The following is a 16,528-nucleotide window of genomic DNA, read 5'->3' as shown; positions in this document are numbered from 1 at the left end:
CTTCCGTATCGAGGTAACTGAGTAGGAATCGTTGGAAGAGTAGATTTACTGAGCACACCACACATGCTGATATAGGGATATTGCTAATTCTTAGACATCTGACACATTAAATACCACAAAACTACTGTCTATGTGTGAAGTCGTTTATTGTCCACTGAGAATTATAAGACATGAGGCTCAAAACATGACCCATGTTCCATGTACGTCTTAGAAAATGTCGGGTGTCACTTAACTACGATGTAAGAGGAGGGGCTGACGCAGATCATCTCTAAAGGCTTATCTACTTCTGTGATCTGCGTTATAACAATGTGACTATCTTTACTTCCCCTTGGTGGCCTCATGTTGGAACCTCATGTCATCTATGCATGAAATGGTCAAAAGTCAGAGGAACACCAAGAGTGGAGATTTAGATGATCAGCAACTTCAAATCCCAGAAATCATATATAAAACCACTATAAGATGCTTTGTAACACACAACAATCTAAAAAAACCACAACTCAATCTTTATAGCTCAGAATAACTCATGTGAAACCTGTTACATTTTATTTGTCAAAAATGAACAGCTTCAGAACAAATCTAATGTAACTTTTCCAAAAAACACCAAAAAGTACAGTGTAAAGCACCTCCTCGTTAAGTACAAACTTTCACGTTGTGATGCACTGCATCAATGTTTTGCATACACCTTGATGCAAAGGAAATTTTACGTTGCACCCTGTTTAAATAAAATTTAAAATAAAAGGGGGGCTTCAAGAACTGAACAAGGATGACTACAATCACATTCCAAGAAAGGGAATTTTCCTCCAACAAAGCAGATTGTTTTGTGTATATACAACAGGTCAGCACTCAAGAGTTTTAACTTAGTTGTATCAAAGGCAAAATTTGAACAAATATTAAATTACAGATGCATGAAGAGCAAACATTTACTATACCAAAGACACTGTTTTTCAATGTACTTAAGTGTCAACATTTGGGCGATTTTTAAGATTTTCCAAAAATGGAATTACTAATACCTCTGTATAATAATATTTAAAACAACAAGAAACAAAAACTTTTATATCATATTCTAAAAATTGTTCCAAAGATAGTGTTCATGCTCAACTGTTTTTCCTTTGCTTTAAAATAAGCTACCAGCAAACCACTCTAAAATGTTTTGTTTCTGAACCAAATATAAATATTCATATTGGCAAAAATGTTTTATGAGTCCTTGGCCTCAATGAAAAGCATTACAGCTAAGGAGAACTGGAGTTTACTTTCAAATTCTGCGATTAGCCTCTAAACCCCTTCTCAAGTCCAAGTACTGGCAGATTAACAGATGCTGAGGAAAGATTTAGATCTTTGGTATAAGCATGACATTGTTGCTGTTTTTCCCACAACTAGCACAAGCCAGTAAGAAACTTGAAGAACATCAAAGACAATGAAGTCTAGGACACAATGAAGGCGGGCAGGAGTATAATGCTCTGTCTTTACAGGAGAAATCAACAGCAGAGACTTAAACACCCACTCAAACTTGAAATCACAGCAAAACAAAAGGTCAGGTTTCAAAATGACCACACTTGATAATCTGTAGCTGGGACACACCGCTGCATTTTGGCATCTCACTGTAATTTATGACCTATGACCATGTGAGCACTCTCAGCACTGATAATCTGTAGCTGGGACACGCCACTGCATTTTGGCATCTCATTGTAATTTATGACCTATGACTGAGCAATCTCAGCACTATCTCGGCACAGCAGACCTCCAGTGTAAGGAAAAGAAACCAAAAACCCTTTTTCCTATAACGCCTGAACTTTGAGCAATAGAAGAAACGGAGTGAGTGTGTATGGTTAAATGTAACTTCATTATAATTTTACTTTTTTTCCTCTCCTTTGTGACATATATAAGTAGATTTTTGTTTGGGGAGTTATAAATTATTGAACTTACTGAGTTTAAGAGCTTTACAAAAAAACTTTTGAATATGAAACATAGGACTTTATATATCTAGTCAGTATATTGTCAAAATACCCAAGATTCAACTCATTTTAAAAATTGTAATTCTTGTAAGCATCATTTATAGAAGAATCTACAGACACTAGACTCAGGACAGAAGTAAACCCAGATGGCATAGCTATGACTCAGGCTTTATTGTTCCCCTGTCCAATCTGTCCGTTGGCCAATGCCTTTCATGTTTTCTCCATTTATACCGAACACAAACCATCAGGTTCCATGCCAGGCATCTCCTCCAAGGACCTAGCAGATAACTTTGTAAATAAGCATTTACAGCCCTGACACATTTTGGCCTGAGACTAATCCTGAGAGCCACATTTTTTTATTAAAAGTTTAATACTAAGTTCTTAGAACTTAGGAAGTTTAAGCTGACAATAACTGAAAAATGAACCAAGTTCTAAATATTTCCATAAGCCTCAAAAGTCAAAACCAAAATTCTCCTACAGTTTAGAAAACACCAGTAATGACAGAAAGGCAGCTGTCCTTGTCACGCCAACACATAAATGGGTAAGTGACAACACAGAGGTGTACTCTTATTTCTCAAGTTTAAGATTTACCATGGCAAATCCTAAAAACTGGATAAAAGTGATGAGATCCTAAATCCCACGCTCATAAAAATAATCAATGTCTGTCTTTCTGTCTTCCTTCTGCTGCAGGAGGAGTCAAAAGTCAACAGAGAATTGCTTTGTATGGGCCAACCATGGAATCTTTAAGAACAGATAGGTATATTCCCTGCTATTCTTTCAGGGCATTATTTATACATTAAAAAAACCAAAACAAAACAAAATAACCTTCAAAAATAAAGTTATTTAGGCTTGTGAATATTCTGAAGGAAAGTTTCTTGAACTTCTCCGATGAACTCTTCAAGCAAATCAACTTTTCAAACAGTCAACACTTAAAGTTCCTTGGACACGGATCTATCCCACAGTCACAAAGCGGCTTCCTCCTTTGCTGAACGTGAGGCTGGCTCTTTGCTCTTTCAGTATCCCAAATCGTTCATTCAAAGTCATTCCTGTCTATAGAAAAGGAGAAAAACATTAACTTAATTGAAAAAAATTCCTTTATATGTGATTTTAAAAAGAAAAAACAAAAAGATTTATTTATTTTATTTATGTGAGTATACTGTTGCTGTCTTCAGACACTCCAGAGGAGGGCATCAGATCCCATTACAGGTGATTGTGAGCCACCATGTGGTTGCTGGGAATTGAACTCAGGACCTCTGGAAAACCAGTCAGTGCTCTTAACCACAGGTCCATCTCTCCAGACCATGAACTTAAAATTAATAGTAATTAGTAGTAACAGTAAGCAACATCTTAAATTGTGTGCATAATTTCAATTGACTCTAACAAAAAATAAGCTATACACGGAGTTGCCTATCAGCTTTAGAACTTAAAAGTAGGTATCCAAGAATCCTAGTCTTCTAATCATTAGATATCTATACTGCATTATACAAGCCGATACACACTACTACTACTGTCCATATAAAATATATCTAAAATACCTCAATCTGAATTAATTTGAAGCTCTGCAAACACTGTTAAAAATTCCAGTGATACCTTTGGCAAAAAGTGTCATTTCAGCTGGTGTCAGCCCACACATTTGATGACATCACTCAGGAGGCAGAGGCAGGTGAGTCTATGAACTTAATTCCAGACTGACCTACAGAGTTTCAGGCTTACTAAGAATATACTCTGTCTCCAAAAAAAAAAAAAAAAGAAGAAGAGGGAAAGAAAGAAAATACCAAACAAAAAAAAAGCTATTTTATCGAGAAATGGTGGCCGACTCCTACTATCTATCCCAAGAGTTGGAGGAAGAAAAATCATGTGTTAAACCAACCTCGGCTACAGTATGAGACTATGACTTAAAAAAACAAAACAAAACAATAGAAACACAGTTATTTCAACTTCTGAGTATTTTAAAAACAAAGCTCTAAACTGAGTGCCCATAAAAATTTAAGTAAAACTCTGGTCTTTGATTAACAAATAACAAAGTGTTTCCAAACAGAAAAGAAATTAAGAATAGGATCAAAATAAAATAGAACAAAATTCTCTTTCCCCCCCCTTTTTTTTTCCTATTTTGGATGGGGAATTATATCAAGGACTTTGTCTATTCTAAACATGTACTCTCTAACTAAACAAAACCAAGTTTTCGTCCCATACTTCTAATCTTAAATTCCAGGACCTTATTTCTACCAAACTGTTTCCCAAAGAAGTATATGATAATATTCAACATAAATTCATAGTAAAAAACCTCAGCAAATTAGAAAGACAGGAACTCCCTTAACCTGACAATCTACAATAAACGTAAAGCCAGCAGTCAGTCTGTCTGTCTATCTATCTAATTTTTTTTTCTGTTTTTTTTTTTTGGTTTTTCAAGACAGGGTTTCTCTGTGTAGCCCCAGCTGTCCTGGAACTCACTCTGTAGATCAGGCTGGCCTCAAACTCAGAAATCTGCCTGCCTCTGCCTCCCAAGCGCTGGGATCAAAGGCGTGCACCACCACTGTCTGGCTTCTAATTTTTTTTTTTTAAACTCAAAAACTATTTCTTAGCTGGGTGGTGGTGGTGGCATATGCCTTTAATCCCAGTACTCAGGTGGTTGGTGGATCTCTGTGAGTCTGAGGCCAGCCTGGCCTACATAGTGAGTTGCAGGACAGCCAGGGCTGTTACACAAAGAAACTGTCTGGAAAAACAACAACAAAAAGAACTATTTCTTAGAGTTTGAGAGGAAAAACTGCAGGGTAGACAAGCTGTAATTCTCAGCATGTGACAAAGAAGGGAAATGGAAAACAGCTATAGAATAGGGGTGGGCTGTTCTCAGAGCAAAGAGTGAGAGGGCCCAGAGTATCAGGGCAAGCATGATTGGGACTGGGCCATACGGGAAGAAATAGAAAGGGCAAAAGGCAAGTTTTACTTTAAGTTCAAACTCAGAAAAGTGGGCAAGCTTAGCTATAAAACATGGTCAAACTTCTAATACTTTATGTCAGGCAGAACACAGCAAGCATACTAGTTTTATTAATTCTATCAAACCCTATAGTGGATGTGCTAGCCCTTATAGCAAAACAAGAAAACGTGTTTAAACACTGGAAAAGAAGTCAGAAAATGAAGTATTTATATTGAAAAAACCTAAAGAATTCAGATTTGCTATAAAATTAAGCAATTAAAAAAATTAGTTGACCAAGGCGTTTTACTTTTCTCTTTGTATTTTATGTATGTGGCCACTTTGCATGTACATCTACACACCAGAAGAGGGCATCAGATCCTATTGTAGATGGTTTTAAGCTGCCATGTTGATGCTGGGATTGAACTCAGGACCTCTGGGAGAGCAGCCAGTGCTCTTAACCACTGAGCCAGCTCTCCAGTCTTAAGTTAAGTAAATTTAACAAGATCAACTAGTACAACAATACACGAACTGTCAAAATCATAGTGAAATGTTACTTTACACTAACTTGTCACTATACAGATAAAAGTGACAGATAATAACAAATGTTGACAAAAATGTGGAGAAGTTTAGAAAGCCCATATATGCTGTAGGAATATAAAAGAATATAATCATCTTTTTGGGAAATAGCTTGGTAGTTTCTAAAAAGTTTAAATGTTAAGTTAGCATTCAGTCTACCAAAATCTATCAAATATATCCACTGGCATTGACTTCCTCCCCCAAAAGAAAACATGCTAACAGCCAAAGAACACAAAAGCTTTCAGCAGAATATATAATGTGATATATGCATGTGATGAATACCATCCACACAATACAAAGAAAATACTAATACGGATGAAACTTTAAATAAATCATGGTAAATATAAGAAAATCTGATTTAAATAAAATGTCAAACAGGCAATCTATGAGAGTGCCTGGGGAGTGGGGAAGGAGCTAGACCACCCTGTTTAATGTGCATACACTATTTTTGGTTATCACAAGACTGTCAGTGAATGAACCAAAGAAACACAGGGGAAAATTTTTTTTTTACCTGTTTTCCCACACTATTTATGTCAAACTGTAGAGGGACGCCTTTAGGAACTTTCTTAACATCAGACTGTTCTCTTTTTGTCAAGAATGAGGGCACAGCAGTACGAGTTAATCGTGGTTTCTGAGTTCTAGCAAAGAAAAAAAACAGTTTAAATTAGCTTATCAGATAAAGTACTCAAAATTTCCTCACACGTTTTAAGTGAAATGGGGCTATTACAATGTTCTCTCAAAAAATAAAAACAACAGTGCAGCTCCTGATGCACTACTCCCAGCCACCAAAAGTAGAGCTGCTCAGAGTTCCTTTTCCAGGATAACTGCATCTTTCTAAAAAGTCCCCCTCCCACCCCCAGGCTGGAGAGGTGGCTCAGAGGTTAAGAGCACTGGCTGCTTGTTCTTCCAGAGGTCCTAAGTTCAATTCCCAGCAACCACATGGTGGCTCACAACCATCTGTAATGGGATCTGATGCCTCTGGTGTGTCTGAAGACAGCTACAGTGTACTCACATAAATGAAATCTTAAAAAAAAAAAAAAAGAGAGTTTTTTTTTTGTATTTCATGTGTATGAGTGTCTGCCTCCGTGTGTACATGTTCAGCACACATATGCAGAGACCATGAAGCTGGAGCCCTTGGGAGTCAAGTTACAGGTGATTGTGATCTGCCTTCCGGGTGCTGGGACTGAAACTTAGGTACTACACAGCAATAGTTAAGTTCTCTCTCATGCCCTACCTGTAAGACATTTTTAACAAGTCAAATAACTGGTGATTTCTAAATCATGATCTTTAAATTAAAGTAACCTGTATTTTTATTACAATACATATAGTGAAATAGTTAACTATATAAGTTCACCTTGATAAGATACACTATAAAATCTTTAAAGAGAAAGTAGCTCTGTCCGATCTCAAATGACCCAGGGGGAGGAGGGAGAGTAGGAAGCACGGGTGTCACTCAGCTCACTATCACACACACATTTAAAAGGACGCATCTGTTCTGCAGACACAGAGCTGTGTGTTTTCTCAGGTGTTTCCCTATCCCTCGCCACCTTACTTACTTGTGTACTTTTTGATAGACTCTCTCACCAAGCCTGATGCTCAGTACCTGGCTTGACTGGCTTGCCAGTGAACTCCAAGGATCCACCAGTACAACCTGTCTCTGCTCCCGCCCCTCCACCCCCATGCTGGGATTGCAGGTTCATGCTGCCACACCTGGTTTTATATGTGAGGCCTGGGGATACAAACTCAGTTCAATGTGCTTGTAGCAAGCACTTTACTTCTAAGCCATCTCCCCAACTCCAAGAACAGAATTTTTGAAAGCAAAAATACACAATAATGCATGGTGGCATGTATCTGTTTCCTCAGCACCCAGGAGCTTGAGACAAGATGTTCAAAAGTTCAAGGCTGATCTGGGCTACATAGAAGGATTGTCTGACACAAAATTGGTACCATTTGTATTACATATACAGATACATACGAGTGGGTGTTTTTTTTTAGGGGACGTAGAACCAGGACTCAAGGGAGCTTTTTCTTACTTGATCCTCTATGATTTCCATTTTTGTTTGAGACATGGCCTCAGTCTATACTTCAGCTAACCCTGAACTCACTATATATCTAAACCTGGTCTTAGAATTCATAGCAATCCTCCTACCTTAGCTTCCCCAAGTACTGGGAATATAGGCCTGGTTAATGTTAACAATTCTTTACCCTTGCATCTCATTTTATCCTGACTTATTCAGTATACTCTGAGCACAAGTCCAATACTTTTCACTTTCCTATCATATATCAAGAGGTTACAATTTTTCAAGAAAGGGGAGAAAAAAGGGAAGGAAAAAACTTACACCGGACACTGTACAGCTCCAGGATTGTCAATGGATACAGTCAAAATTCCTCCATTTGTGGTGGAAGTACGCCATCTAGGTTTGAAATTTTTTTTCTTAAAAGCTTATAAATCTTACAGTTTATCCCACTGAAAGATATTTATTCGTCTCTCTGCCCATCTATCTATCTTAGTTCACCAACCAAGTGTTCCACTACCAATAAAATAAAATCTCAGCCCTGAACTACACATTTCAAAGTAGCCATTCATTTTTTAGTTTAAAAAACACACAGAGATGCTGGATCCCAACAGGATCTTAGGTATAAGAACTGAAAATATGAATTTGTTAGGTGTTTATCAAAGTAATGACTATAAAGACATTTTAAAAACCTAAATGCAGAGAAGCATCTAATGAAACCGGACAGTCTTCTTCTCTCATCTACAGGTAGCATTTCTGAGCTTTTCTATTTTCAGTGATAGTTGGTGACTTTTAAACAGGGTGTGTACATAGAAAGTCCTTCCTGGGAAGAAACAAGGCCTTCAGCTTTCCTACCTATTGCCTATCTCTATTTTCACGCTTGTTGTTACTATTTTCCTTTTCATTGTAACTTAAAACTACAGTCCTTCCAATGGTGTCTGAATTCTGTCTGCTCTGCATGAAAGTCTAGTAGCCTCTGTAATCCTTTCTCCTTTTCCCCACTTGTTATTTTCCACTCCTCCCTTCTTCCTCCTCACTGTTTCCCTGTGTGTGCAGGACTTGTCTTTCTGTGTCAGCTGTCTAAACACTGAAATTACAGGTGAATACCACCATTACTGTCAGCTCTACCTTATATTTATTTATTTATGTTACCCAAAATCTGGCACTTCCATTATAATTTCCCAAATTAACTGTCCTTTTCTTTATCTATGTTTTACTCTCAAAGCCCAAAACAAACAAATATTGGCAGGCATGCTGGCATACCATGTAATCCCAGCACTTGAGAGGTGGAGGCAAGAAAAGAAGGAGTTTATGGCTAAGCTCGGATGCATGTTGAATCTGAGGTATATGAGACCTTCCCCCAGCATAAATAGTGTGTGTGTGTGTGTGTGTGTGTATATAAACATCATTATGATGTTAATGTTTGTTGGAGAAGCAAACAGACTTATTATTATTTTCTTATAGTTTTTGTTTCCTGTGCTAAAGGCCACTGCCAGCATCAGGTTCAGATAATTTCCTACACTCCTCAAAATTACACTTAACTATACTTATCATTTTATCTGGACTGTGACCTTTTTTTTTTTGTAACATTTTATTTTACAAAAAGTAACAGCTATTTTTAAAGAAATGACAAATTCTGACCCCTTTGTTAGAAACAAAGCACCATACAATTCATACTTGGGGAGAACAATGGACAGAAACTTGCTTATGAAAAACTCTATGGACTTTACTCTAGTCATTCCCTAAACAGGTTCACTTACAAAAAGAAGGAGCAGAGGAAGAAAAAAAGAAAGGAAGGGAGGCGCAGGAGAGAAGGTAGGTGAAGAAGGCAAGTCTTCCATTCAAATGGAATAAGTCATGGAGAGGCAGTTCAGTAACTCAGTCGAGACTAAACTACACCTGAAGCCTGGGTCACTTGGGAACTACAGATGTGGCTCAGTGGTTATCTAGCATCTGAGGGCCAAGGTTCCTTTTACCTATTGCGGAAAGAATTTCATTTTGGGTTTTATTTCTTTCACACTGGGACAGATGGCAATTCAAGTAGCTAGTATCTTGTAAATTCAGAAGCAATATCTTAAAGTAACAAATTGAAACTTACTGACGTGTTCTCTTTGCTACCACATCATCTATCAGCTGTTCTGTGTTCAACTGGGTCTGAACCTAAAAGGAAAAGAAAAACAACGAAAACCCCAGCAGATCTCACAGAAAGCAGAATATTTAAGTCTATTATTTAAGGGCTATCATGCAGTGAAGACCTACAACCCAGGGTAAGCATGAGCATGAACTGGGGAAGGGCCTTGCCATGCTGGCAACGCTCTCTGTTAGGGATCACTGGATTACAAGAAGCACCAACACAAGCTTATTAGTAAATAACCAAGCAAAATTATGATACCAGCAAGAAAAGACGAGAAATAGAAAAAAACATGTATTAACAGAAAGAATTCATCTAGTGTCTTGTTTTTCACACTAACCCTAACCTCCCTCCCTCACCAAGAGACCCAGCCTATGATTACTAAGGGACCCAGGTGAGTGGAAACAGCACAACCAGGGCTTTCTAATACCTTCAGGCCTCTTCGGAAAAGAAAGGTTGCCTGACGAGTGTCTTTCTGATGACTTAATTTATTTCCATTCCTGGTAAAATTAGCTGGGATGTTATTTCTGCAACAAAAAAGCATGTCTGAGTGATCTCAGCCACTTTGTTTTTAAATACCTTGAGGAAAAATAAGCAAAAACAGTTAAACTCATAAGCTTAAAATGATAAGCATGCAATATGGACTCCAATTTGCTTTCTTATTTAGACAAAGCTGTTAAATTATATTTACAAAATTCCCTCTATAGTATTCCATCTAACAACTTGGTTTTGAACTAGTGTATGTCCCAAATATTCTACTAATATTTCACACCTTTGAAGACATTTACAAAATTAATTTTAGTTCTATTATTTCCTATATTTGTTTTTAAAATTATAATTTAGTAGATGGAAATCATACCTAGATGCATTCAGAGCCAGAGTGAAGACCATAAATAAAGAGCTGTGGCTGGAAAGAGGGACCAGAAGATAAAAACACTGGCTGCTCTTTCTAGGGGACCTGGATTCAATTCCCAGCACCCACATAGTGGCTCACAACAATCTGTAACTCTAGGGGAATCTGATATTCTTTCCTGACCTCTATGCACTGCAATTATGTGATGCACAGACATACATAAAGGCATAACACTCGGGCTGGTGAGATGGCTCAGTGGGTAAGAGCACCCGACTGCTCTTCTGAAGGTCCAGAGTTCAAATCCCAGCAACCACATGGTGGCTCACAACCATCCGTAACGAAATCTGACTCCCTCTTCTGGTGTGTCTGAAGACAGCTACAGTGTACTTATATATATATATATATATATAAAAAAAAAAAAAAAAAAAAAAAAAAAAAAAAAAAAAAACAACAACACCACAAAAAAAAAAAAATTTTTTTAAAAGGGGGGGGGGGGGGTTTTTTTAAAAATTTTTTTAAAAGGGGGGGGGGGGGGCTGAAAAGCAATTTCTACTGCTCTTGCTTTGTCTCCATTTATAAACTATGTGCGTGGTAAGGGACATAATTAAACGGTAGAGCACTTGCAGAGTTCATGTGAGGCCTTGGGTTCAATCATAAGTATGGCAAGGGGAAAACCCCACCACACAGGAATATATAAAACCCAGAGGTGCATACATATATGGATGTATAATAGCTATGTTCGTTGACCCAGCAGGAAAAGGCACTTGCTGTGCCCCACTGAGAACAGGAGTTCCAACCTAAAACTCACAGAGGTGAAGGCAAACCCCACTTGTCAAAGTTGTCTTCTGACCTCCACACACACTGTGACAACTGTGTGTAACGAATAAATAATAACTGAAGTTACACTCTTTTTAATCCTTTCATACATGAAACAGCACATACTTATAAATTATAATTACCATTACATAATAAAGTACTTAAAACCCTACCTAAATCTCATTTCCAACCTTCAGAGGTTCATTAGCTAACACAATTAATACAGAGATCTCATGCAATAAGTAACATTTTTATTAGCAAAGTACCCCTTTTCACAAAAGATACAACCAAATGATTTCCAAAATAATCATTAGGTAAAACTGCAATTTGATACTACATGTCTATACAGCGATGAAAAGACCTCAATCCAAGTTGTATTAATCTTGTCATTTTCTGTAAGAGATAAATAATAGCACTTGAAATAATAATTAATTCAAATAATAATAATAATAATAATGTAACTTCACAAATTACCAGAAGGAGTGTCCTAACAATTCATAAATTTTAGGTTTGTTTTTTTTTTTTTTCCAAGACAGGGTTTCTCTGTATAGCCCTGGCTGTCCTAGAACTCACTCTGTAGACCAGGCTGGCCTTGAACTCAGAAATCCACCTGCCTCTGCTTCCCAAGTGCTGGGATTAAAGGCGTGTGCCACCACTGCGCGGCAATTTTAGGGGTTTTTATTCTCTTAAATTTATTCTAAAAGCAGTTTCAATTTAAGAAACATCCACGTAGCCCACGCTGATGGCACTGCCTAAATCCTAGCACCTGAATGTCGAGGCAGGAGGGATCCCTACACATTTGAGGACAGTTTGGTCTACAGAGATAAAGAGTAACACAATATTATCAAGGAGGGGTGGAACAAAACAACAAAACCCAGAAACATTTATGTAGCTTTGTAGCTTTCCTGTCCCCCAAATAATTTATATTATGCCTCGGTATTTTAGTAAGAGTCAAGGCTCAAAGAAAAAAAATCAATTCAGCTTTCAGAATTGACTGAAAGACTCTGACCCAAGTGCTATGACTGTCACCACAATGATGACTTTACAACTTTATTTCTATGCTAAAGGAGGTAAAGAAGCAGTTAAAGTTCACTTGGCCCCAAGCCAGATGACCCAATCTAGATCCCTGCAGTCACAGGGTCGAAAAAAACCTAGTTCCCTCAAGTTGTCCTTTGACCACCACATAGACATCATGGTATACACACAATTAAAAAGTGAAACAATTAAAAAGTGATACTTTTTTTTTAAAGTTTACATTAATGAAATTCCTTAATTACTGTGTCTAAGAAATAAGACAGTTATTACTGATTGCTTCCCATGTTAGCTTTTGGATAGATTTTTCAAATAGCTCTCTTTTCTTTATTCCCCACAGTGTTAGGGATAAAACTCTGGACCACATGCTAGCTAAGTGCACTGAGTCACACCTCCAGCAAGGAAGAAACTGTACTGTAATGACCAGATAACTAAGAATCATTGTCAATCCATTCTTCTGAACATGTCGAAGAAAGTATTCTGTACACTGTGATGGTTAATCTCAAATGGCAAAATGGTAGGGTTTATAATCAATTATGGAAAGAAATCTCTGGACATGTCTGGGAAGAATTATTTAGGTTAAATTAAAGTGAAGTAGGAAACCCATCCACCAAAGGGAGAGGAGCCCTTCTAGAGCAGTGTGATTATGAATGGTCCCCAAAGGCTCCGTATTTGAATCCTTGGTTTCCAGTTGGTGGAGCTGTTTGGGAAGTATTAGGGGGCATGGAGGCACTCCCCCTTGTTGGAGGGAAATGCCATTATTGGTGGGCTTTGAGGTCTCAAAGACTCATGCAATCCCCAGTGCTTGCTCGCTCTCTCTGCCTCCTACTATTGTTCAAGATGAAAGCTCTCAGCCCCTGCTCCAGAGCCACATCTGCCCACTGCCATGCTCCCTACCATGGTGGGCATGGACTCTGAAATCATAAGCCCCAAATAATCATGCCTTAATCATGGTGTATTATCACAGCAATAGACAAGTAAGTGGGTCCCAATCTGAAGAGAGAGAGAGAGAGAGCTGAGCGCGTCTCACCATCTGTTTCATGCCTGTAGACACTGTGACCAGCCTGTTCTTGCTGCCATACTTCCCCTGCCATGATCAACTATACCCTAAAATAAGCTCTTCCTCCCTTAAGCTGCTTTGGTCAGGTCTGGCACAGCAACAAGTCAAGTGGCTACCCCAGATACGTTCAAACAGTACACTCTTCTCTCCGCTTGGGTACTTACTTTCTGTTTAACTGATTAGGTCTTTTGAGAACAGCAACTTGTTTCCTTTGTACTTCATTCTGTCTCAGAAGGCTTGTCTTCCTTTTCAGTGCTGGAAAATATCGTTCTATATTCTTTTAGAAGGGAAGACAACTATGTTAATCAGACTGACATTTGTTATATACCTTACTACAATAAAACCCTTTTTTTGATTGCTTTTGTTTTTCCTTTTTTTGAGGCAGGGTCTCTTTATAAAGCCCTGGCTGCCCTGGAACTCATTATGTAGACAGGCTGGCCTTGAACTCACAGAGATCCACCTGCTTCTGTCTTGTGAGTGTTGAGGATAAGATGTGTGCCAACATGCCAAACATGTCTTAATGCAAGATGGCAGAGCCCCAAAACTGCTCCAACACAGTAAGGAAGATGGAGAAACTAAAATTATTTGAAATTTTTCATAAATGACTGAAAAGATGACAATCATACTACATGTAAAATACAGATATAGTGGTGTGGGAAGGTGAACTGGTGACAGGGAAATGTTACTTGTCACTCAAGAAAAGAATCACAGGCACACTGAAGTTGGGTGACTGGGGAGGAGAAATGCCTTGAAGGGAACTCTGCCCTTCCTCTCCACTTTCTGGCCCTGAGATGAGCATTTTACTCCAGCAGTCTCCTGTCAGGACCTATTTCACGGAGCTCAAAGCTATGTGCTCGGCTGCTCCTCCACTCAGCAGTACAACCCTAAAAGTATGGTGAAAGCAAGCCCTGCTCCTTAATTATTTCAAGTGCTTTATTACAACAATAAAAAGTTGACTAACACATTATGTAAAAAGATAAAGGCCAATTTCCAAAACAAGTACATAAAAAAGAGGTTTTAATAACCAAGATATTAAAGTATAATTGATTGAGGTGGATTTTAATAAAAATCAAACATGTGAAATGTCTTTTTATTCCTTCATATATATAAGCTATATCAATCATAAAAACCTAATTCAAGCGTCCACATTTTCTACAAAGATATCTCCAAACTGTATACATTATTTATACATTATCTGCATTTTCTTATTGCTTTAATCATGAGCAGTATTTAATAAACATGACAATGATTTACAAATCACAGTACTTAAATATTTTCTTGCATATTTAACTGGATTGATTTGCTGTTTTTCCTCCCTTGCCCCTCTTCTTTTTGACAGGGTCCCTCTACACTTTCCTGGCTATCCTGGTACCCACTATGTAACTCACAGATCCCTGCCTCTGCCTCCAGACTGCTGAGTTTAAAGGCATGCACTACAACACCTAGTCTATATATTTGTTTTCTTGAGACAGGATTATACTATGGAGCCCAAGCTACCCTGACAGCCTCACATTTACAATCTTCCAACTTCCAAAGTCTTTTAAGTGTAGGACTGTGATGGGATCCATAACTGACTCCATTTCTGTTTTAAACAGTTTTTTTTTTTTTTTTTTTTTTTTGGTTTTTCGAGACAGGGTTTCTCTGTGTAGCCTTGGCTGTCCTGGAACTCACTTTGTAGACCAGGCTGGNGCCTCGAACTCAGAAATCCGCCTGCCTCTGCCTCCCGAGTGCTGGGATTAAAGGCGTGCGCTACCACGCCCGGCTTTAAACAGATTTTTACTCATTCACTTATGTGTGTGGTATACACATGTGTGGATGGACATATATTTGTGTGTGTGTGTGGAACAGAGGTCAGTGTCAGGTATGAGCTTCTTCAACAGCTCTCGACTTCTCCATTTCTCAGATTACAGGCTGCTTTATGTGGAATGAACAAAGGCCTACATGCTTGCATACCAAGTGCCAACTTGAACCGCCTCCTTAGCACTGCCCCACTGATTTTTAGAGATTATTTAGAAAAGAAGGAAATATAGAAACAAGGAAAACGGTTATCAAAAACATAACCCTCCACAAAGTTAGACTAATATCCCAATCCAAGCATTTTACTTATTTATGACTATTGTGTCTGGTATGAATATGTGCATATGCATACATGTGCTTCCAGAGAACACAGAGGCTGTCAGAGCCCTGGAGCGGAAGTTACAGGACATCATAAATCTGATGTAGGTGCTGGGAACTGAACTCAGGTCCTCTGCAAGAGCAGTGTGTTCTCTCAACCCAGGAGCAATCTCTCCGGCTCCTATTCCAAGCTTCTTTATTTGATCTTCAGCGATAACACCAAGGATTCTTTTATAGGTAAATGTGAAGTGCTCCTCTATGAAACCTAAGTTTTCCTTTAAAGTACTTGGCATGCTATAATTACTTGTTATAAACTAATTTTTAAATTTACTTATGCCAAGTATGATGGTGAAGTCCTATAATCCAAGCTTCCCTTGGTAAGTAAAGGCAGGAGAGATCAGGAGTTCAAATTATCTTTGGCGACACAGTGAACAATCCCCCTCTCAGAGACAGGAGAAACTACATTTACTAAATGTGTATAGAGTTTTCTTGCCATTGTTTCTTAAACACAGTAAAACAATTACTTATATAGTATTTACACTGTAATTGAAATTATAGGTAATTGAAAGTACATAGGAGAATGGGCAAACTTTATATGCAAATACTATACTACGTAAAAGACTTTGAGTTACATGTATTGAGTCTCTTAGTATTAAAGAAGTGTCCTAGAACCAATTCCCACAAATATGGAAGAACTGTATTTGAGAATGAGGTATATTTATAAATGGCAAAAATTTTTACTTGGCTATTAAAATGTTTATGTAAGTCCCAAGGTACTTCATCTATAAAATAAAAATCAATCTGGGCATGGTGTCATACACCTTTAACCTCAGTACTTGGGAGGAAGAGGCAGGCCAGTCTTTGTGAGTTTGAAGTTAGCCTGATCTACATATTGAGTTCCAATACAAGCAGGGCTACATAACAAAGACCCTGTCTTAAACAAACAAACAAACAAATAAATAAATAATTTTAAATATAAAAATCAGGAGAGCATGAGCATGAAGAAGCTTGCCTGTAATTACAGTATTTGGGAGGTAGAGGCAGGAGTCTAATGCTAGCCTTGG

General features: G+C 38.0%; 1 protein-coding gene across 2 annotated transcripts in view; it reads right to left on the bottom strand.

Annotated features, from left to right (window-relative positions):
• Positions 1–129: 129 nt before the first annotated feature.
• Fyttd1 (forty-two-three domain containing 1) overlaps positions 130–16,528 on the bottom strand; it is a 31,030-nt gene continuing 14,631 nt past the window's right edge. Inside the window, exons 4-9 of one of the 2 annotated variants that reach the window (XM_021185247.1) lie at positions 13,514–13,626; positions 10,019–10,115; positions 9,556–9,617; positions 7,782–7,856; positions 5,954–6,080; positions 130–3,002 (exon numbers count right to left, since the gene is read on the bottom strand). In XM_021185247.1, the coding sequence (XP_021040906.1) occupies positions 2,904–3,002; positions 5,954–6,080; positions 7,782–7,856; positions 9,556–9,617; positions 10,019–10,115; positions 13,514–13,626 (573 nt within the window). In that variant the 3' untranslated portion in view covers positions 130–2,903. The remainder of the gene's footprint in view (positions 3,003–5,953; positions 6,081–7,781; positions 7,857–9,555; positions 9,618–10,018; positions 10,116–13,513; positions 13,627–16,528) is intronic. The other variant, XM_029470264.1, reaches the window with a different exon arrangement.

Source organism: Mus caroli, chromosome 16 (genome assembly GCF_900094665.2).
Source record: "Mus caroli chromosome 16, CAROLI_EIJ_v1.1, whole genome shotgun sequence".
NCBI lineage: Eukaryota > Metazoa > Chordata > Mammalia > Rodentia > Muridae > Mus > Mus caroli.
Note: the sequence above shows the minus strand (reverse complement) of the source record. Positions and strands in the feature narration are given on the sequence as shown.